Raw genomic sequence first — 24,640 nt, forward strand, 5'->3', positions numbered from 1 at the left:
GTTGGGGAGCTCTCCCATGTTCTGATTGTAATGTATGATAGGGGGCACACATTTGATTCCACAATTAGAAGGTTCACTTAGAAGGTTGTGTGGGGCTGGGCGAAGGTGCATTTTTACCTGTGGTGCTGGCGCATTGTTTTAGCTGTGCCCGCACACCAAGTCCCTTGTGTGACGAATTACTTGCGGCTTTGGGGGTCATAGCAGAGCTGAGGGTCAAAATAACAACCTCATGCTTGCCTGCTTTAGTCACTGACTTCTCTCCCTGTAGCTTTTATTTTATTTACTTATTTTGCCACATCCAGTAGCTCTTAGGGCTTGCTCTTAGGGCTTGCTTCTGGTTGTGTCCTCAGAGATCACCACTCTGAAGGCTCGGGAAACCATAAACAGTGTTAAGGATCAAATTGGGGTTGGCCACATGCAAAGCAAGCACAAAAACTATGAAATCAGTTTAGTACATTTAGCCCCTGTACCATTTTTATGGCCAGAAACTTTTATATATATTGTTTTTACTGGGGACCATATCCTCCGTGTGCTCCGTTGTTATTCCCAGTTATGTTCTGAATAGAACTTGGGGCTTCTGCAAGCCACCCCACTGAGCTCTTTCCCTCAGCGATAGCTTTTTTTGCACCACACTCAGAGATGTTTAGGGGTAACTCCTGGCTCTGTACTCAGGGATTACTCTTGGTGGTACTCGGGATCACATGGGATGCCCAGGATTGAACCCAAGATGGCTAAGTACAAGGCAAGTTCCCTATTGCTTGCTATCATGTCAGCCGCTCACCTATATCTTTTATTTTTCAATTGTCATAGTCATTGACATCATTTCTGACATTAAAGGAAAAAGCAACCACATCACTTTATTCTTGCAAAAATATGTAATAGATTTTTTTTGGGGGGTATTTGGGCCACACCCAGTGATGCTTGGGTTACTCCTGGCTATATGCTCTGAAATCGGCCCTGGCTAGGGGAACCATATAGACACCAGGGAATCGAACCTCGATCCATCCTAAGCTAGCACGTGCAAGGCTGACAGACGCTTTACGCCCTGTGATACTGCTTCAGCACCTGTAATAGATGTTTAATATAAAAAATGTTATTGAGCACCATGACTTACAAAGCTATTCATGATTGAGTTTCAAGCATACAGTGTTCCAACACAAGTCCCTTCATCATTGGACACTTCCCTCCATCAGTGTCCTTAGTTTCCCCTCCCACATATCGGCCTCCCTCTGTGATAGGCACTTAAAATTTAAAATAAATTTTTAGGCATGGCGATTTTACAATGCTCTTTTTTTTTGGGGGGGGGGGGTTGGGTGTTTGGGTTGTACCCAGCGGCACTCAGAGGTTACTCCTGGCTCTGTGCTCAGAAATTTCTGCTGGCAGGCACAGGGGACCATGTGGGATGCCTGGATTCGAACCACTGTTCGTCCTGTGTTGGTCATGTGCAAGGCAAACATGTTACCGCTGTGCTGTCTATCGCTCTGATCCCGATTTTACAATACTCTTTAACTGATAGTATTTCATGCATAACACTACCTCCTTTCAGCACTACTTCCTCCAGAGGACCACTTCCCTTGCCATTGTAATAGATGTTTGTTGAAATTAACTTTGAGGGGGCCAGAGAGATAGCACAGCGAAAAGGCATTTATCTTGCACACAGCTGATTCAGAATGAATGGTGGTTCGAATCCCGGCATCCATATGGTCCCTCATGCCTGCCAGGAGAGATTTCTGAGTGCAGAGCCAGGACTAACTGTGCTACCAGTGTGACCCCAAAACCAAAAAAATAAAAAAAATAAAAAAAAAATAAAAAAAGAAAAAGAAAAAAATAAGTAGCTCTGAGGAAAATCTTTAATGAAATGTATTTATTGGATAGCACAATTTTAATAAACTAGGATATACATATATTCATATATGCAATTCCATAACCTGATAAAGAATGGTACTTTCAAACCAGTATACAGCACTGGAAATGCTTCCTATAAAGCCAAGAATAAGACAATGGGTAACTGTTCCTACTTGCATTATTTCACCATATCTTGGTAATTTTACCTTAGGAAATAGGGCTAGAAATCAGTTGGTTATAAAATAAACATGCAAAAAGTAATTAGAGAGGCTTGAGATAGTCCAGTGGGTAAGACACTTTCCTTGCACACAGCCTACCTATGTTTGATCCCAGCATCCATATGATCCCCCAAGCACTGGCAGAAGTAATTCCTGAGGACAGTCAGTAGTAAACCCTGAGCATTACTGGATATATCTCCCAAAAGCTAAACCAAAACAAAACAATTAAAAGAGAAGTGATATGCTTTTCTGTGTAACACAAAACGAAAGAAATATTAGGATACAGAGATTGCACAACAGGCTCAACATGGGTTTTGCATACTGGAGGCTGTTTGATCCCTGATACCACATTGTCCGTCAAGTATAGCAGGAGTGTTCACAGAGCATGAGCCATGTGTGGCCTGTAAAAGAAAATGAGAAAATGGGTGGGGCACTTGCCCTGCTAAGCAGCCAATTTCAATTCCTGCATGCTATATTGTCCCCCAAGCATCACAAGGAGTGATCCCTGAGCACTACTGGTTGTGAACCAAAACCCTGAACACACACACACACACACACACACACACACACACACACACACACACACACACACCACAAGGAGTGATCCCTGAGCACTACTGGTTGTGAACCAAAACCCTGAACACACACACACACACACACACACACACACACACACACACACACACAAAGATAAAACATGCCAGAAATGTTTAAAAACAAACACAACAAAACCCCAAACTCATGAATGTTATAAGTGGTGACATACACGATTTGATGATGTCAAATCAACTGATTGATCTGGTCAACCAATGTGATAAAATAAAGATGCATTTTATATCTTTTGGGAGGGGGAGAGTGACTTGTTAAAATGTTTATAAAGAGTTTGTAGAGGAATAAACAGAAAAGAACATTTTGAAATGAAAGCTCTTTGAGGGAGAGTTTGGTTTTGTACTATCATCTATTTATAGTTACAAAGAATATAAAAGGGTAATCCGAATCCTAGAACAGACAGAAATATCAGTAGATCTGAAAAGAAAACCTAAATCTCACCCAACTGTGTGCAAGAATTTAATACATGAGATTACAGGGCTAGTGCTTGTGCATTGCAAGCCAAAGGTTTGGGGTCCATCCCTTACACTGCCTAGCACTGTGCTGTGGATGTCTTGGGAGCATGCAGTGTGACCCCCAGACAACATAAAAAGTGAATTTGACATAATCAAAGATTTTGTATGTTAATCAGGATTTATTTTTATGTGCAAAGAAAATCACCTTGGTGTATAAGTAGATACTAAACAAAGGCATTAATCTTGTCAGGTACCTGGGGGGAAGGCTACCCTTGGACTAATTTTTGTTTCTGTGACTCCAGAGGAGGCTTAAATGCCTGGGCTCCCCTGACCTTGCTCTTTGCTATGTTGCTGATGGATTTTCTTTTTGCAGCTAGAGGAAGAGGATGTGTGGGTGTTGATATTCTATTTTTCTGATGGCCATCAGAGAGGAAAGTGACTTTCCTAAGTGACAGAAAATGTCCTAAGGAGGGACTCCCAGCCATGGGCTGTGCAGTCACAGGGTTGCCACATGCCACACTGCCTAGTGCTGTCCACTGCGCCCAGTCACCTACCATAGCAGCAGCAGGAATTGTTCCCTAAGGGAAGGTGGTGGAGTGGTGAGAGGAATGGGATTGACTTACTGGATAGATCAGGTAGCATAACACAACACAACAGCCTTTGAGAAAAGGGTGAAATATTCAGTGAAGGAAGCTAGAGACTTGGGGAAAAATGTTCTACTGTTCACATTTGGTTCCATGAATAAGGGATAGTTAAATAGTAATAAAAAATAAAAAATATAGTCTGATTTTTTTTTTTTTTGGTTTTGTTTTGTTTTGGGGCTACACCCAGCATTGCTCAAGGCTTATTGGCTCTGCTCTTAGAAATTATTTCTTGGAACCGGAGAGATAGCATGGAGGTTTGCCTTTCATGCAGAAGGTCATCAGTTCGAATCCGGCTTCCCATATGGTCCCCTATGCCTGCCAGGACCAATTTCTGAGCATGGAGCCAGGAGTTTCCCCTGAGCACTGCCGGGTGTGACCCAAAAACCATGCACACACACACACACACACACACACACACAAAAGAAATTATTTCTTTGGGAGGGGGGTTGTTTGAGTTTTGGGGTCATCCCCAGCAGTGCTCAGGGGTTACTCCTGGCTCAGCTCTCAGAGATAGTTAGTACCTGGGAGACTTGGGGGACCATATGGGATACCCAGAATCAATTTGGTCAGCTGCATGCAAGATAAGCACCTTACTATCTCTCCAGTCCCCTGGTCTTGATTTTTTAAAATACCCTTTTTTTAGGGGAGATTTGTTTAGGTTCACGGCAGAATTGAACATGAAATGCAGAGTATGTTTTCCCAGCACATTTGTTATAATCTGTATAGATATACCACAACGTTGTTTTTGGTCATACCTGGTAGTACTCAGGGGTTATACTTGGCTCTGCACTCAGGAATTATTCCTATTGGTGCTAGGGGGACCATATAGGATGCTGAGGATCGAACCTGGGTTGACTACATACAAGGCAAACATCCTCCCCACTGTGCTATTGCTCCAGTCCCCTCTTTTTTTTTCCTTTTAACTATTTTCATAATTTTATCTTTTTCAGAATATTAGTTAGTACATAGCCTTTTCAAATTGGCATTTTTTCATTTAGTACTATTGGTTCAGAGATTCTTCATGTATTTTTTTTTTCTTGACTTTGGTATATCTTCTTTTTTTTCTACATGAAAAATGAGTTTTCTCACTCATTCCAGTGAGTATACTGGAGGTAGCAGTGATCCAATTACCTGCTGGAGAAAGGTTTCTTGGCTACTTCTGGTTATTTGCCAATTATGAATCAAGCTGATATAACTTCTGTGCACAGGTTTTTTTTTATATGGGCACAAGTCTCTAAAGCCAGTTTTAAAGAGTAATTATTTAGCGTACTGTACTAATAGCTATGGTTTGACTTCTAGATCATATAGTATACTTCCTTTAGTAAGACATTGCAAACTGGATTCCAAGCTTGCCAGGTCATTTGTGCTTTTGGTCGATCCATTAGAGTTCCTTTTGTGCCACATCCTAGGCAGCATTTGGTACTGTCACTGATTTGAACTGTGGCCATTCTTGATAGGTGTGTCCTGACATCTCACTGTTGTTTTCATCTGCAATTCTCTGATGATGCAATGACAAGCATGTTTTCCTGTTCTTATTTCCCATCTATATTTGGTATGTTGCCATTTTTGATCTTTAGCTGATTTTTTAATTGCATTGTTTGTTTTCTTATAGTTGAATTTTAAGAGTTCCTGTTATATTTTGGATACCAGTTTATTAGATCATGTGTTTTTACAAATATGTTTTCCTGGTCTATAATTCATCTTTTCATTCTCTTTACTTAAAACTCAAAAGCAGTTTTTGGAATTTGTGGGTTTACAGCAGAGCCGGTTATACTTAGGAACTATTCCTAAGCACACTTGCTCTGTGCTTAAGGGTTGTTTTTGATGGTGTTTGGGGTCCATGAGATTCCAGAAATTGAACTAGGGTTGACTACATACAGGGCCTGTGCATTGTAATTTGTTAATTCTCAGACCCCCTCATTTTGATTATAATCAGATGTTTTCCTAATCTGGTATATGCATCTTTAGAAACATTTAGAAAAGGATAAACCACCCACAAATAAATACATAATAAGAAACATTTAGAAAAGGAAGTTGCGGCCAGAGAATGGTTCATTGGGTCTGGGTTTAATTACTGGCAATACATGCTAGTGTACATGCACAGACAAGCTCACACACATGCACACAAACACAACATATTACATACACACACACACACACACACAAGAGAGAGATTGCAGAATGATGGCACTGTGATTGGGTCAGACTGGCATGTGTGTTCTGATCTGTTGATTTTGGGATCTTACCTGGTCAGGCAGTACCAGAGCTCTTGATCCCTTAGCACGAAGTCAAGCACCAATGGATATGGCCCTAAATAAGAATAAAAACAAAACACAGCATTTGCTTCAGCCCTGTGAATACTTCCCAGCCTACTTGCATTGCTTTATTTAGTTGATCTTTTGAAGATTGTGTCTGATTTTAAGATAAAAATTTTACTTACAAGTTTGAATTTTTGGGGACTGGAGCAGTGGTGTAAGTGGTAGGGTATTTGCCTTGCACTTGCTGACCTAGGACAGACAGCAGTTTGATCCCCCGGCATCCCATATGGTCCCTCCAGCCAGGAGTGATTTCTGAGCGCATAGCCAGGAGTAATCCCTGAGTGTCACCGGGTGTGGCCCAAAAGGCAAAAAAAAAAAAAAGGAGATTCTGTCAGTACTGGGTTCATGTCCCTGCATGGGACAGCACCTGGCTTGTGCTGGGCAGCTTGTTACTCCTTTAGAGGGGACTCCGGCTTTCCAGGCACCACTCTCCACCCCTCATGAATCCTTAATGCATTGGCCATGTACATGAGTTGTCCTGTTTTGTTAGTTACATTTCACTTTAGCTATTTTTTGTCTTTTTCACTCTTTTTAATGAACTTTTAAAATTGAATAACCATTAGCACTTTCTTTGAGATTCATTGGTGTAAGTTATATGTACAGGGGCTGGAGAGATAGCTTGGAGGTAGGGCATTTGCCTTGCATGCAGAAGGAAGGTGGTTCGAATCCCGGCATTCCATATGGTCCCAAGCCTGTCAGGAATGATTTCTGAGCATAGAGCCAGGAGTAACCCCTGAGCGCTGCCGGGTGTGAACCAAAAGGTCTGTACATATTGATAAAACTTAACAGATGAGGGCCCGGAGAGATAGCACAGCGGCGCTTGACTTGCAAGCAGCCCATCCAGGACCAAAGGTGGTTGGTTCGAATCCCGGTGTCCCATATGGTCCCCCGTGCCTGCCAGGAGCTATTTCTGAGCAGACAGCCAGGAGTAACCCCTGAGCATCGCCGGGTGTGGCCCAAAAACAAACAAACAAACAAACAAAAAAACACTTAACAGATGAGGCTTGAGAGATAGGATCTGTCTTGCACTCAGCCAATCAAGGTCCCATCTCTGCACCTCATGTTATTCCCCAAGTCCCACCTGCAGTGATTTCTGAGTACAGAGCCAGAAGCAAGCCCTAATTTACACTGGGCATGGGAAAATTTGGCCATTTTCCTTATGTCCAAAGTCGTAAGTCAAAAAAAGACAAAACAAAATGGCAAGACTAATTGGAAATAATATTTGTTGTCTTTGGCAAAAGGTTGATAGTCTTGATATGTAAAGAATTCTAATGATAACTAAGAAAAGAAGAAAAACACAGAAAGTAATAAATAATTTAAAAGCTAATCTCCATATTGTCTTTGGACATCACAGTCCAAATCATATCATGGCCCTTGTTCCTCTGGCTCAGTGTAGCGACTTGGTGCCATGTCCAGTGCCTTGTGTTTAGTAAGTATTGGTTCATAATGATAGCTGCTATTTATTGAGGGCTTACTACCTGCTAAATAAACAGCAAGCCTAATGCAAGCACTTTCCACACTCTTGTTGAATCTTTCCAGAACTTCTCTCGATAGTCACTGTGGACCTCCTTCGCCATGGGGAATGGGTGGTCATTGATGCCTGATGCAGTCAAACAACTGGGGTGGGCCACTGGTAGAGATGGGCTTCCTGCCAGAGTACTTGGAATGTCAGCAACCATACCATCATGTCACTTTTTTTTTTTTTTTGGTTTTTGGGTCACACCCGGTGGTGCTCAGGGGTTACTCCTGGCTCTCTGCTCAGAAATAGCTCCTGGCAGGCACGGGGGACCATATGGGACACCGGGATTCGAACCAACCACCTTTGGTCCTGGATCGGCTGCTTGCAAGGCAAACACCGCTGTGCTATCTCTCCGGGCCCTCCTGTCACTTTCTTAATGAGCCAGAAAGGAATAGTAGAGAGAGGATGCCTTCCTTGCATGTGGCCAACATAGGTTTCATCACTGATGTGCCATACATATGGTCTCCCAAACCTTACCAGGAATGATTCCTGAATATTGAGCCAGAAATAAGCCCTGAGCACTGCAAGGGTGTTCCCTCCAAAAAATAAATAAATAAATAAATAAAAAGAAGCAAAGAAGGGAGGAAATGAGAAAGTGAGGAAAAAAAGAAAGAAGGTAGGAAGGAAGGAGGGAGGGAGGGAGAGAAATAAATGTGGATTTGGATGTCTATCAGATAAGGCACTTGCCTTGCCTTGCCTTGCATGTATCTGACCCAGAGATACCTCATGTGGTCCCTAATGCCCTGCCAGGAATGATCTCTGGATGCTGAGCGAAGAATGAGCCCTGAGCACTGCCGGAAAGAAAATGTTCAGTGAATACAGGGAAAACACTATTCTTAACTGAGTCACGGACAAGAGTAAAATGCTCTCCACTGGCATGGAGGTGAAAGGCCCTTGTGTAATTCTGTGAGAGAAGGTGCTTACACACATGTTGATGGAGGGCAGTTTGGAAATATTTCAAAACCTGAACTTGTTAGTACATACTTACCCAGGAATTACACTTGTAGGTATTTATTCTAAAGAAAAACCAGATCTGATGATGGGTCATGTCAAGTGGAGCATTATGTTAATCATAGCAGGGACAAACTGGAAGTGCCACATGCTCAACAATAAGGGACTGGTAGACTATACAAGGTGGAGTCATATGCTTCAGTGATGTGCAGTCATGCAAAGGTCATTTTAGAGTGTCAGTAACATGTCAGTAACAGATAGTTAGTTCATCTTTGCCCATAGTTGATTGGATGGTTTCCTCCTTTACAAAAATATAGGCTCATAGCATCATCTCCCACCCAGATCCCTGGAAAAGTACCTTTTTTTTTTTTTGGTTTTGGGGTCACACTTGGCAGCGCTTAGGGGTTACTCCTGACTCTATGCTCAGAAATTGCTCCTGGCAGGCTCAGGGGACCATATGGGATGCCAGGATTCGAACCAACGACCTTCTGCATGAAAGGCAAACGCCTTACCTCCATGCTATCTCTCCGGCCCCGGAAAAGTACCTTTTTAAGGGGAAAACACCAAGAGTGCCTCTATTGCACCTGAGGCTGCTATTGCTCCCCTCTTGTTCCTGCCTTGCCTCCTCCTGGGAGCCCTGAAGTGCCCGCCCACTGTTTACTGACTCTCAGGTGTTGGGTAAAGCACTTTGCTGCAGGGTTCTGCTAAGTGTGTATTAGGCACCTCGTTACCTTTGTCCAGGTTGGCTGCTTTTCATGATGGGTGTCAAGACATGGTAATTAAATTCTTTTTAAACTTTATTTAATACTTTGAACACCCTGATTTACAAAGTGATCCATAATACAGTTTTAGGCATTTAGTGTTCTAACACCAATCCCACCATCAGTGTAACGTTCCCTCCACTGTTGCCCCCGGTTTCCCACCCACTCCCCAAGCCTGCCTCTCTGGCTGGCACAAGATATTTTATTTTATATTACTTGTTAAAATGGTGAATGAAATATCAAAAATAGTTCAGTAAAAAAAATTTATGAAAATAGTTTTTTGCGTCTAAAGATTTGCTGAGCAGTTTGTTGTTAGTTGAACTACATTACTGTTTTTTTGCTTATTGAACTTAGGGGACTTTTTGTAGAGGGTGGTTGGGCCATACCTAACTGTGTACAGAGGTAACTCCTGGCTCTGCACTCAGGAATTAGTCCTGGCAGACTTGAGGGGGACCATATGGGATGCTGGGGATCGAACCTGGGTTAGCGGCTTACAAGGCAAATGCTCTACCTGCTGTGCTATGACTCCAGCCCTTTCCCATTGGATTTGCTATGTTCCTACTGGGCTGTTAATATGTCAGCAGCTATGGAGTGTTGGATGGGGCTGCTAGGTCTCAGCAGAGTGGGGACTTGGCCTGCACCCTTCCTGGGATTACCTCTGGGCTGGAAGAGCTGTGTACCCATGAATTTTAGCAGCTTGACTTGTATCTGTTCCAGTATTTGTGAGGTTGTGAGGTTGATCTGATGAGTTGATATGGAAGCTGTGAGATAGACATAGGTAATTTTTGTGTTTTTATTTTGGGGCCACACTTTTCAGTGCTATTAGCTCTGCACTCAGGAATAACTCTTGGTGGTGCTCAGGCGACCATGTAGGATGCCAGGGATTAAATCTAGGTTGACTGTGTTTATGGTAATTGCCTTCTCTGAATTCTCTCTCCAGCCCCATACACAGGTAATTTTCATTTTTTTTCTCCTGTGTGTTCTTCCAAACGGCTGTAACTCTGCATATTCAGGGTTAATTTTTTTTTTTTTTTTTTTTTAGTGCAAGAAATGAAACCCAAGGACTTACAAATGAAAGGTCAAGTGCTCTGCCCCTGAGCCTCATCTTAGGCCTGGTATTAATTATAGGACTTGGGTTGAAGATACAGTACAGGAGGTAAAGCACTTGGCTTTGCCTTTCAGTTCTGAGCACTGCCACAGGTTACGCCTGAGCACAGAGCCAGGAATAGCTCCTGGGGCACCACTGGATATGGTCCAGAAACACCCCCAAAGTCAGAACCAAAGAATAGGACCTCACAAACTCAACTTACATTTTTGTGCACTATGTTTCTTGGTATAGGTGTAAATGAATTATTTTATTAACCAGGGCTTTTGCATCTTTCACATAAGCTTTCAGCTCCAAGTGTAGCACTTGTGCAGCATGTGCAAGGCCTCGTTTTTTAGCCTGGCACTGAATGGTGTCCCAAGCACTGCCAGGTGTAGCCCTGGAGAGTGCCAGTGTTATATATGGAGCCTTTATCTCCATATATAACACACCAGCACTTTCAGGGTGGCCTGGGTATCTCCACAGCTGTGGGACCCAAGCACTGTCACATCTTGGACCCTTGCATTGAACTGACAGCTGGGTTGGCTGAGAATTGCCAATGGGATCTCTCCAGCCCTTCTGCCCTTCCCAAAGTAAATAAAAGATGAATCTGTCTTGTTATCATTGAATAAAACATCTTTAGGTAAAGCATACCACAGTTAGTATGCTTTCTGCTTTTTTTTCCTTCCACGTTCAAAGTGCTGAGAATTCATTCCAGGCCTCACATAGACGAGGCATACTCTGTCTTGCTCAGTCCCAGTTCCAGCCCAGAATGAGCATGGGTTGGTGATGGCATCTGGTCTTACTCCCAGGAAGATACTGCCTTATTTATTTATTTATTTATTTATTTATTTATTTATTTATTTATTTATTTATTTATTTATTTATTTATTTATCTTTTTTAGCTCAGCAAATATTTGAGGGCTGCTTATTTGAGGAATAGATTTGTTTCAAATTCTCCCTTTGTTGTTGTTATGATGGCTGGGACCACATACATGCTCAGTTGCAGTACCTGAGTATATTTGTCCTCACAAGGGGGGGAGGATGGAGCACACTCACGGTCGATCAGGGGTAATTCCTGGCTCTGCACTCAGAAATCTCTCCTGGCAGGCTCGAGGACCATATGGGATACCGGGGATTGAAGATGGGTCTGTCCCAGGTCGGCTGCATGCAAGTCAAATGCCCTACCCCTGTCTATCGTTCTGGCCTCACAAGTAACTGCTGTTTGCAAAGCCATCCCCTTGGCTCTGGTGCTCACATGGGTTCACTTGTGTGAGCAGGGAAACACAATGTTCTTATGCTCATGTATGTTCAGATCACACAACCTGCAGTGTGCAGGGGGTTGTGGTTGTGTTTACTGCTGCCCCTTCTGCACTGGGTTCCTTTTCAGCATTGCTGCTCGTCCTTGCATGATGCATCTGGGATCCTACTCATGGCCTCACACTTGAAAGGCAGGCACTCTGCCCCTGAGCCAGAGTATATTTAGCCCCCAGAGTATACTTCAGCTATGTTTTTGTCAAGAGATTTGGTCTTAGTCCAGGAATGTTATAAACTATTCTTTGAGCTTCCTAATTTTATCCAAATTTGGTTACGTTGACTCAGAGTGGTGAAGGGTGGGGTTCACAACTTTTACTGAAGAGAAAAGAATTAATGACTAGAATTATATTAAAGCAACTCTTTAGTAACCATTTCTTTCCTTTTCTTCCCCCCCCCACCCCCCCAGTTATCCTGAAAATACGCAAGTACTGACAATGTTTGGGGATGGGGCAAAAACAAGAGGCTTGGGGGAGAAACCCATAGGGATTTATAATTTCTTGATAATAAAGGCGGAAGGGAAGAGAAGGAAGTAAGATGAAATAGCCAAGTTCCTGAAACAGTGGCCTAATAAAGCTCTGGTCCAGGAACCCAGTAGCAGAAAGTGGCATTTAAAAGGAATGTTGTAGGGGCCAGCCAGATGGCTCAAAGGGCTGGAGAGCTGGTATGTTGCCCAGCAAGCACTACTTGGTTTCCTCAGCACCATCGACCGTGCCCTCCCTTGAGCACCCCAGTGTAAAAAGGCTTGCTTTTAATTTCTAAGAAATCAGGTTTAGAACAGAAATGAAAGCTTGATACATACTGATAGGTTTGTGTCCTATATTATCTGCACTTTTTTTTAACTCACACATCCTAACTGAGGAGAGCCTGACATGGCAAATCCCACATTCCTTTAATGTGACTAACAAGTATAAAACTGGAGAGATAGTAATGGGGAGGAAAGGCCTTAGCTTTGCATGTGGTGCACCTTGTTCCCATTCACAACACCATATGGTCCCTGGAGCCTCATCCTGTGATTGGCCTTGGACACTGCTTGGTACTTAAGTACATTTGAGAAAAATCAGACAGGATAAAGAGTAGAAATACTCAGACCACAGACCACAGTTCCACTTCCCACAGGAAACAATGCCAGCAGTGTTAGGCATTGTTGCTGAAATTTGCCATGCATGTATGCATTTATCTGAGTGTCATCTTTGTAAGGGTGAATCATGGGGCTGGAGAAATAGCACAGCAGTGGGGCATTTACCTTGCATGTGGCTGACCTGGGAAGGGGCCTGGTTTGATTCCCGACATCCATATGGTCCCCCTGCCTGCCAGGGGCGATTTCTGAGTGTAGAGCCAGCAGTGGCCCAAAGACCAATCAGTCAGTCATCAATCAATAAATAAAATAAAAGTTTTTTTTTTTAAATAAAAAGAAAGGATAAATCAGACACCAACAGAAACTGGCTCTTCAGTGGCATTGGTACTTGTCCACATACATGCTGTATGTTCTGTGTGTCTGAATTTGGGGCCCTTTTGTCCACTGGCTGCCACTGCTCTGATGAACTACTTTGGGTGTATGATCTTTTTTCCCTGCAAGTCTGGATTTTAGATTTTTAGAGATATTATAGTTGATACCTTTTAAGTTTTTATTATATATATATATATAGGTTTTGGGTTATATTCCGTGGTTCTTGTGGCTACTCCTCACTCTATAGATGTTGCTCCCTGCTCTACTCAAAGGACCATGTGCTGGGGTAACCCAGGTCTCCTGCTGGCAAAGCCTATCTTTAACCTGTTGAGTTATCATTCAGCACTTAAAGGCAATTGTTTTAGGGCCACACCAGGCTTACATATTCAAGGCTTACTCCTGATTCTGCACTCAGGTATACTCGTGTCAGTGCTCATGGTACCATATGGGATATTGGGGATTGAACCCAGGTAGGCTGCATACAAGCAAATAAGTGCTCTAGCTGCTATAATCTGTACAGTCTCCTAGTTTTTTGTGTTTTTGTTTGTTTGTTTTTGCTGTTGGGCCACACCCAGCAGTATTCGTGGGTTACTTTTGTCTCTATACTCAGAAATTACTCCTGGCAAGCTTGGGGACCATATGCCAGGGATCAAACCCAGATTGGTCACATGCAAGGCAAATAAATGTCTACCTGCTGTGCTATCACTTTGCTCTGAGAAGCTTTGTTTGCTTTTGGTCCACTCTCGGGACTCTGTACTTTCTCCTGACACTCATAGGTCACTCCTAGCGGGATTGGGGGACCATATGTGAGTTGGATATTGCAGTGCAAATGGCCTACCAGTATACCATTGCTCTAGCCCTACTTTTAATTAAAAAAAAAAAAATGTTGGGGCCGGGCGGTGGCGCTAGAGGTAAGGTGCCTGCCTTGCCTGCGCTAGCCTAGGACAGACCGCGGTTCGATCCCCCGGCGTCCCATATGGTCCCCCAAGCCAGGAGCGACTTCTGAGCACATAGCCAGGAGTAACCCCTGAGCGTCACCAGGTGTGGCCCAAAAACCAAAAAAAAAAAAAATTGTTGTTGTTGCTTGTTTATGGGTTATACCTGGTGGTGCTCAAAGGTTACTTACTTCTAGCTCTGCACTGGGATTCACCCCTTGGGAACCATATGGGACGCTGGGAATCAAACCTGGATTGACCACAAGCAAAGCAAATATCCTACCAGCTCTGCTATTGCTTCAATCCCTCTTTGTTTTTAATTTTTAATTTTTAAAAATATTTTTTGGGGGTGGGGGAGGTCACACCCGGCAGCGCTCAGGGGTTACTCCTGGCTCTACGTTCAGAAATCGCCCCTGGCAGGCTCAGGGGACCATATGGGATGCTTGGATTCGAACCACCGACCTTCTGCATGCAAGGCAAATGCCTTACCTCCATGCTATCTCTCCGGCCCCTAATTTTTTAAAATCTAATACAGGTTCCTACATACAAGGCAGATGCTGTTCTACTGAGACATAACTCCAGCCTTATATACATTTTTGAAGGTAAAATGCACTAGGCTAAAAGATACATACTATAGTACACAGAAGTTACTTGCCTTGCATGAAGCCAGCTCTGGTAAGGTAAGGTCCCCTTGAGATCTGCTCCAAACCATGTCCTTCCCCCAAAGTATTTCACATAGATGCCTCAGATTTAACCACCATAAACAGCATGGTGTGGGCCCGGAGAGATAGCACAGTGGCATTTGCCTTGCAAGCAGCCGATCTAGGACGAAAGGTGGTTGGTTCGAATCCCGATGTCCCATATGGTCCCCCGTGCCTGCCAGGAGCTATTTCTGAGCAGACAGCCAGAAGTAACCCCTGAGCACCATCGGGTGTGGTCCCAAAACCAAAACCAAAACCAAAACCAAAACCAAACAAAAAAACAGCATGGTGTGTAGACGCTGTCTTTAAGGGGTGGAAGTGAGAGAATGTACATTAATGTACATATACACCCCCCACTTCACATAGAAATAGAAAAAAGATAAAAAAGATGATTAATGGCTTATAATCTCTCTGAAGATAACACTTCCCAATAGATTAATTCACATTGATCATTATTATATATTTATGAGACTTGAGTTTGACTTCCAGTATCTCTCCCCAAAATATTATAGTTCAGTAAGATGTGAAATAAAACAGCTTTCTTTACCCTCTCCCTGAGGTAATCATTATAAATAGTTCTTCCAAAATATGTAATCCAAAATAGAAACACATGCTTACAAATGAAATGAATCCTGCTTAATACAATTTTTTCCTTTTATACTTAACAAATCTTAGATTTTTATTACACTTCTAGCTCTGCTGCTTTTCTTCCTCCCCCCCCCCTCGGTTTTTGGGCCACACCTGGTGCCGCTTAGGGGTTACTCCTGGCTATGCGCTCAGAAATCGCTCCTAGCTTGGGGGAACCATATGGAACACTGGGGGATTGAACCTTGGTCTGTCCTAGGTCAGCCATGCCTTACCACTTGGGCCACCACTCTGGCCCCTCGTTATTACTTTTTTTTTTTTTTTTGGTTTTTGGTTTTTGGGCCACACCCGGCAGTGCTCAGGGGTTACTCCTGGCTAACTGCTCAGAAATAGCTCCTGGCAGACACAGGGGACCATATGGGACACCGGGATCCGAACCAACCACCTTTGGTCCTGGATCGGCTGCTTGCAAGGCAAACGCTGCTATGCTATCTCTCCGGGCCCCTCATTATTACTTTTTTTTTTTTTTTTTTTTGGTTTTTGGGCCACACCCATTTGACGCTCAGGGGTTACTCCTGGCTATGTGCTCAGAAATCGCCCCTGGCTTGGGGGGACCATATGGGACGCTGGGGGATCGAACCGCGGTCCTTCCTTGGCTAGCGCTTGCAAGGCAGACACCTTACCTCCAGCGCCACCTACCCGGCCCCTCATTATTACTTTTTTAAAGTATATTTTGTGATGCTGGGATTGAACTCAGGTCTCATGCACATTACCGTTGAGAAACATCCCTGACCTCACTGCATTCATATTCACAGAGTTTTAATGCATAACAATGTTGTAGTATTAACAATGTTGCTAGCTAGCTTCAGGTAGATATATAGTCGAGATCTCTGGAACTGCTTCCTCCTGCTAGCTGCAGTTTCCTTCTCTGCTATCCAGCCTCTCTGACCTTGAGTTATTACTGAATTTTTCCTCAAGTGGAAGAATCGTCCTTCTTTGATTGACTTGTAACTTATCAGAATGGCTTTAGGTTATCTACCTTCTAAATGGTAAGATTTCCTTTAGGATGGGCCCGGAGAGATAGCACAGCGGTGTTTGCCTTGCAAACAGCCCGATCCAGGACCAAAGGTGGTTGGTTCGAATCCCGGTGTCCCATATGGTCCCCCGTGCCTGCCAGGAGCTATTTCTGAGCAGACAGCCAGGAGTAACCCCTGAGCAAACACTGGGTGTGGCCCAAAAACCAAAAACCAAAAAAAAAAAAAAAAAAAGATTTCCTTTAGGAACAAATTACTTTTTTGGTGGGAGGAGTACTTGAGAGTCCAGGAGCCAGTCCCAAAGATGTTTGATGTGACATGCTAGGCTTTGCTGGGTCGGTGTATGTGTCTAGTGATGCTGTGCTGTGTTGGCTGGTAGTGCAGGGGGTCACCTGGGCCACACCCAGTGGGTCGGGGTAGGGGCTTGGGAGGATGTAGTGCTGGGAATTGGACTTGGACCTCACATATGCAGTCCATGAACTCCAGTCCCTTGAGCTATCTCTCCCACTGCAAGATTTCCTTTTTTTAAAGTGTGTGTATGTATATATTTTTTAACTTTGTGATGCTCAGAGGTACCTCCTGACTATATTTAGGAACTGCTCCTGGTAGTGCTCAAGGGACCATAAGGGATGCCAAGGATTGAACTTGGGTTGGCCCACTTGCAAGGCAAATGCCTTACCTATGCTGTACTGTTGTTCTAGCCCCTACCTTATATTTTTTCCAAGGCTAGATAATGTATGGTTGCAGGTATATAAAACATTTTATCTGTTTATCTGTTGATAAACATTTGAGTTGTTTCCATATCTTGGCTGTGGTAAGAATCATGGGAGTACATATAGTGTTTCAAGACCAAATTTAGGGGCCAGGTGGTGGCGCTAGAGGTAAGGTGCCTGCCTTGCCTGCGCTAGCCTAGGACAGACCGCGGTTCGATAGCCCGGCGTCCCATATGTCCCCCAAGCCAGGAGCAACTTCTGAGTGCAGGAGTAACCCCTGAGCGTCACTGGGTGTGGCCCCCCCCCCAAAAAAAGACCAAATTTAATGAAAGAAGGGGGGATTAATTAACAATAGTTAACATAACAACCTCTATTATAGGAAGGGAAGTATCTTTTGTGGTTGTCCTTTTTTTCTTTCTTTTTTTGGTTTTTCGAGCCACACCCGTTTGATGCTCAGGGGTTACTCCTGGCTAAGCACTCAGAAATTGTCCCTGTCTTGGAGGAACCATATGGGACCCCGGGGGATCGAACCACCATCCTTCCTTGGCTAGTGCTTGCAAGGCGGACACCTTACCTCTAGCGCCACCTCACCGTCCCCTGGTTGTCTTTTTCTTTTTTTTCTTTTTTTTTTTTTTTTTGGTTTTTGGGCTACACCCGGTGGTGCTCAGGGGTTACTCCTGGCTGGCTGCTCAGAAATAGCTCCTGGCAGGCACGGGGGACCATATGGGACACCGGGATTCGAACCAACCACCTTTGGTCCTGGATCGGCTGCTTGCAAGGCAAACGCCGCTGTGCTATCTCTCCAGGCCCAGTTGTCTTTTTCTTAAAGAAGAAGTAGTGATAGTTCTTGGGAGAGCTCAGCAAGCTGAAATGGATGCAAAGTATGCAGGAGGCATGGGTTTTGACCCTGAACCACATAGTACCCTGAGCGCCACAGCACAGAGATCAACCCTCAGACACAGAGGCAGGAGGAGTAAACCAACACTACTGTATGCCTTTTGGTCTGGTCCCAAACCAACAACAAAAAAGACTTTCTGTTGGTTTCTCTTCCTGGGAACATTACATTTTTGGGTTCACATTAATTCTTAATGTTACTTTAAATTTTTTCCTAATAAACTAAGATGTTATTTTCATTTATGGTAGGATGTTCATCTTTTTTTTTCAGTTATATAATGACATACCAACATAGTTCTTTTTGTTTGGAGATGTGCTCAGCAATCACTCCTTACAGCACTCTGTGGTGCTGGAAATCAAGCCAGGTTGACTGGTTGTCCTATCTGACCCCACCCCCATCAATGTTGGTTTTATATTAAATGTTTTTCTAAACAGAGTGGTGCGCTTTCTTGCTCAATTCTTTAAATAAAAAAACATTGGGGCTGAAGAGATAGCTAGTGCACTAAAATACACTTTTGTATATAGAAATTCCCAGCCCTGGGCCCGGAGAGATAGCACAGCAGTGTTTGCCTTGCAAGCAGCCGGTCCAGGACCTATGGTGGTTGGTTCTAATCCCAGTGTCCCATATGGTCCCCCGTGCTTGCCAGGAGCTATTTCTGAGCAGACAGCCAGGAGTAACCCCTGAGCACCGCCGGATGTGGCCCAAAAACAAACAAAAAAAAAAAATCCCCAGCCCTACATGTGCATGTTCCCCCCGAAGTAGAGAGCCAGGAGCAGTTCTGAACACCTCCAAGTTTGGCCTCCAAGTGAAAACTTAAATAAATGTTGAGCTAGTAAGATACTTGCCTTGCCTGTGGATAACCCAGGTTCAATCCTCAGTACTCATTTTGGGCCACACCCGGCGGTGCTCAGGGGTTACTCCTGGCTGTCTGCTCAGAAATAGCTCCTGGCAGGCACGGGGAACCATATGGGACACTGGGATTCGAACCAACCACCTTTGGTCCTGGATCGGCTGCTTGCAAGGCAAACACTGCTGTGCTATCTCTCCGGGCCCCAGAAGTGATTACTTAATGGAGAGCCTAGAGTAAGCCCTGAGCACTGCCAGGTGTGGCCCAAAAACCAAAATAACAAAAGTAAAATAAATGAAAACACATATCAAATGGAAGCATTGTCAGTATATTTTACTCACTTCTGGGTTCAGATAGGAGGAGAATTGTGTTTTAAACATTATGATTAGAACACTTCAGGGCGACGGTGGAGGGAAGTGGGCGCTAATGAAGGGGTTGGTGTTGGAACATTTGTATATCTGAAACTCAGTCATGAGTAACTTTGTAATTCATGTTGACTCAATAAAAAATTTTTTTGGGGGGGTCACACTTGGCAGAGCTCAGGGGTTATTCCTGGCTCTATGCTCAGAAATTGCCCCTGGAAGGCACAGGGGACCATATGGGATGCTGGGGTTTGAACCACCATCCTTCTGCATGAAAAGCAAGTGCCTTACCTCCATGTTATCTCTCCAGCCCCTCAATTAAATTTTTTTTATAACGATTAAATCTGGATATCTGACCTTCAGTTGTATTTGCTTACTCATTTGAGTTTTGAATCAAATGCAATGCAGGCAGTTGGCTTTTTCTCTAGGTGGTTTCAGAAACATCAAGTCACATTAATTGGTGAATGCAAGCTTACAGAGTTCTTGGGTTTGTAGAACTTGATGTCACTTTCAGCCATCATGTCACTCGGGAGTGTTCTGGGCATGTAGTGGGCTCTCTAGAGACAGACTTCTTTTCTTCCAGGTTGTTCTAGCAGGGGCACACATGGCGCAGTGCAGCAAACGTATACTGTCCCCAGGAATAGAGCCACTCAAATTTACTGTTATATCTGTCTAGGACGTTAAATGTAATAAGATGTTTTAGTTCTTTAAAAATGTAGTTAGTTAAGTGCAGCCAAGATAAAAATAGTGATTGTGTTTGTGGACCACTGGTGGACCGACATGTTGTTTTTGGGCGTATCTATGTGCGTATCTACATGAGTGTATGTGTGTGCACATGCCTCCCTGGTTCTCCAGTTGGTGTTTTTCAGTGAAGTATATTGATGTCATTTGTTTGAGTTGTTGAAAAATACGAAGTGCACAGACACTACAAAACAAATTAAACCCAACTCATGAATCACCATGTGCATCACTAATATGGGTTCTTTATTTTGACTATTGAAGCCTGTTTTTGTTTTGATAGTTTTCTCCTTCCTTCTTACCTCCTTCCAATGTAGCAGATCCCCAAGAGAAACAGGATGAGCTGTACAACCATTTTTTTCCCTAACTAGGTGGATGATCCCATGGAAGAGTAACATTTTATTTGTGTATTTATTTATTTGGTTTTGGTTTGGGGGAGGGGACACACCCATCAGTGCCCCAGTACTAGTCCTGGCTCTCCATGCAGTAATCACTCCTAGTAATGACTGGGGGGAATGTAGGGGAGATGCCGGGATGGAACCCTGGTTGGTCAGTGCCCTTGTCCATTATTGTACTATATCACTTCGGCCCCCAAGAGTCACATATTTTTCTTTATAATTTTAAAAGTTACACTATTTAATAAGGGTTTTAATTGATTTACTGAAACAACCAGTTAAGTTACCAAGAGTCACATTTTAAGAGTTTATCTCATAAGCCTCCTAAAGTGTCTTCAAATCAGTCTGCTGTTTAGAAACATAGGGACCCTGTGGTGAATGGAAATTTAGACTCCACCATTCAGTAGGCCTCCACCTCCACCCCCGGTAGTGATGGGACATTGCTCCCCGTTTCCGCAGCCTGGCTCTGTGGGAAGAGCCTACCAAGTGCTGGTGACTGGCACAGCACACACACGATGCACCTCGTAATGATCTTGTGTGAGGCCTTTCCCCTGGGCCAGGTGTGGATTACCCAGGACTTGATGCTGTTTCCTGCAAGTCATGTTGGACGAGCTCTTTTCCTTCTAGTGCCGCAAACACAGGTGCTCAGACATGTTTAGAGAATGAATTATTGGTTGTTATTGCTCTCTCATTTTTTTTTTTTTTGGGTGGGCCATACTTGGTGATGTTCAGGGGCTGTTCCCAGCTGGGTGCTGAGAGGTCATTCCAGGCACTGCTCTAGAGAACCATACTGGAACCGGGGATCTAAACCATGCTTCCTGCATGTAGATCACATGCTCCACTGTTCTTTGCTTCTTTCCAGCCTTTCTCCATTTTAAAATCTGGTTTTTCTGCAGTAAATTGTTCCTTATCACACGGCCTGTGTTAGAAGATGGGGAGGCCACAAAGTGCCAGCTACTTGCCAAAAGGACACAGCTGCCCTTGGAGCTGGAGCTGGCCATGGTCCAAAGCTAGACCATGTCAGAGGCAGACACTATTGGTTCCGCCACAGTTAGTGTTTCTAGCGGTCCATGTAGAAGCAGCTCCAACCAGTGACTCTCGGATTCTGCACTTTTCGCCCCTTTCCTCAAAGCCACTCTGTGTCTCCTGTAGCCCATTGCTCTGGCCCACATACCTGAAGGCACAGCGGCTCTACCACAAGCTCCCCTCTGCCCTCAGGCTCCCTGGTTCTAGGGACCTGTTGCTGAGTGCCAGGCTTTGGGCCCCCTGTCTTAGTTGTTGCTGGGGGACCAAGACCCTCCTTTTAGAACCCCTCAGTGCTAGCGGCATTCAGCACAGGCTGTGAAAGCTTCCTACCCTCTTTCTTAGTGGTCCAGGTACCTTCAGCTAGGGTTTTCCTCCATCATTCCTACCTCAGTTTCTATCTTTAATGCCTACATTGTGTGTGTGTGTGTGTGTGTGTGTGTGAGAGAGAGAGAGAGAGAGAGAGAGAGAGAGAGAGAGAGAGAGAGAGAGAGAGAGAGAGAGAGAGAGAGAGAGAGAGAGAGAGAGAGAGAGAGACAGGAGAGAGACAGGAGAGAGACAGGAGAGAGACAGGAGAGAGACAGACAGAGATGGGGAGGAGTGGTGGGAGATCAGGAGAAGCGGAGAGGGTATCTGATGTTTTTAGGAAAGCCATTTTTTTCCCTGCCACCATCCTCAAGGCCTCTTCTAGTTTGGCCTTTGTCATCATTTGTGAACTGTTCTCTCTGTGTCTTGTCTTTGCCAGTTTGTTTGCAAAGTTGCCAGATAAATCTTAAAAAGCTGCATTTTTAAAATCAGTCTTTAGACCCTCTCAGAAACATGTAAAGAATTCCTTCTGCCTCGGGAAATCTGAACTCAATCACTTATTATTCTGGCCTCCTGTTCTCTCTGCCTTCCTCTCTCCCTGTGCTTCCCCCTCCCCCCCCTACACATCCTCCAGGCTACAGCCTGTGTGGCCTGCTCAGAGCTTCCCTGGATGCTGATATAGCTCTGTCTCAGAAGATGCCTTCCTTTTCTGCCAGAAACACTTTAGCTGATGTTGTCTGGCTGACTAGTTCGTTTGACTCATACTTCACTCAGAAAGCTGCCTGCAAAGCTTGCTGTTTTGCCACTTTGAGAAATGAATAGCAGAGAGTATAAGCTGTGGGTGGCCTGGCCAGGAAGGCTTCCTTGTCGCCTCTATTCTATGTCTTGTCTGTGGGGAGAGCAGGACTTCCACTTAAAGTGCTTTGAAATCACTACCCCTTGCACATGTACTGTGAGAGATTAAGTGTGGAAAGATGCTAGCTTGCTTTTTTGTTTTTAGAGATTTCCCCAAGGCCATACCTGGTGGTACTAGTGATCAAACTCAGGAACTTGCAGTTAGGCCTAGGCTCTGCCACTTGAGTAATCTTAGCACCCCTGCTAGTATACTTTAGTCAAGACTTAATGGAATTTTTTTCTATGGCGAATTCATCCCCCTCTTTAAATTTAATTTAAAATTTTCCATTAAATTTTGTATGTAGCCATTTATCTTAGCATGAGTTATATAATATTTAAAATTAAGGTATACATCTGAATATAGTCAGCTGAATTATGAGCCTTCCTTACATAAGAGTATTTAAAGACCATGACCTCCATTTGGTCGGCACTGCATTTATTATTTTTTTATGCTTTCTTCCCCCCCTCTAGTCTGCATGAAGAAATAAGCGATTTTTATGAATATATGTCTCCAAGACCTGAGGAGGAGAAGATGCGGATGGAGGTGGTGAACAGGATCGAGAGTGTGATCAAGGAGCTGTGGCCCAGTGCTGATGTGAGTGCCTGGGATAGAGGTTACATACTGGCTAAGCCCCCCATTGGCCTTTGGGGAGTTAAATCTGCCCTTTCAGTTTGCACATTTCCTGACCAGGAAGTTGGAGCCTAATTACATTTTTTAAGAATATTGGGTCTCGGGCCCGGAGAGATAGCACAGCGGTGCTTGCCTTGCAAGCAGCCGATCCAGAACCTAAGGTGGTTGGTTGGAATCCTGGTGTCCCATATGGTCCCCCGTGCCTGCCAGGAGCTATTTCTGAGCAGACAGCCAGGAGTAACCCCTGAGCACCGCCGGGTGTGGCCCAAAAACCCAAAAACCCAAAAAAAAAAAAAAAAAAAAAAAAAGAATATTGGGTCTCTGGGTCTGGAGTGATTGTAATGCAGGTAGGATACTTTCCTTGCATGCTGCTAATCCAAGTATGGTTCCCGGGCACTGCCAGATGTGATTCCTGAGCTCAGCTAGGAATAACCCCTGATCACTGCCAGGTATGAGCCAAAAACAGAAATTAAAAAAAAAAAAAAAAAAAAAAAGGAAGAATTTTGAGTTTCCTAATTACTAGATTCATATATGAATCTGGTGGCTTCAGACTAGATTGTTGGTGGTTTTTTTTTTTTAATGTAGGGCTAGATAGCAACTAGTTGGTAGAGGAGATTTAGGAATGGTTAGTGGAAAGAGAAGAAGGCCCAAGCAACCCTCATTGTATTCATAGGTTCTTGAAAGTGAACAAAACCTCATTTTATTTTGTTTCAAACTGCCAGTATAAGCATTGTATAATTGTTTGTAGCATACTAGAAGTGTCAAGTAGGAATTTCTGATGCCATTTGAAGTTCTTTTACTTTAGTAAATCCCCTTATTATACTTATTTTCTGAAACAGTGTTTTTTTCTTTCTGATTGCTAGTGAACAAAGCTTTCGGCCAGCTTTTCCTCATTGCTCTTCTTGTCAGAATACTCCACTTCTTAAGGCCCCTTTGACAGTCTGTTCTGCAATTTTGTACATTGCAAAAGTAGTTTGTTAGAACCTGTTCTTCTTTTTTTCCCCTGTATTTTGGGGTCATACTTCTCAGGCTCAGGGTTTACTCCTGGCTCTAAGCTTAAGGATCACTCCTGGTGGAACTGGTGGGAATCCATTCGGTGTGGGGAATTGAACCTCTGTTGGCAAGGCAAGTGCCTCCCCACTGAACTATCCCTTTAACTCTCTTTCTTTTGTATGGTCTTTGGGCCACACCTGGTGGTGCTCTGGAATCACTCCTGGCGCTGTGCAGTATGTACAGGGGATCATCTGCTATGTTGGAATTCGAATCAGGGTTTTGCAGCTACCACCTGCTACGCAAAGAGCCTTAACCCTTGTACTCTTTCTCCAGCCCATCTATTATCTTTTTATTTTGTGTATATTTGGGCCACGTCCATGAATACCTACAGACTGTTGTACTCAGAATATCCTGTGTTTG

At 43.9% G+C, this 24,640-nt stretch overlaps 1 protein-coding gene across 1 annotated transcript in view; it reads left to right on the forward strand.

The window, feature by feature from the left end:
• The window catches only part of TENT4B (terminal nucleotidyltransferase 4B), a 90,918-nt gene that overhangs the window by 46,577 nt on the left and 19,701 nt on the right, over positions 1 to 24,640 (forward strand). The window contains exon 2 of the mRNA XM_049786065.1: positions 23,068 to 23,191. Within this exon, the coding sequence (XP_049642022.1) occupies positions 23,068 to 23,191 (124 nt within the window). The remainder of the gene's footprint in view (positions 1 to 23,067; positions 23,192 to 24,640) is intronic.

Source organism: Suncus etruscus, chromosome 14, assembly GCF_024139225.1.
Source record: "Suncus etruscus isolate mSunEtr1 chromosome 14, mSunEtr1.pri.cur, whole genome shotgun sequence".
NCBI classification, from domain to species: Eukaryota; Metazoa; Chordata; class Mammalia; order Eulipotyphla; family Soricidae; genus Suncus; species Suncus etruscus.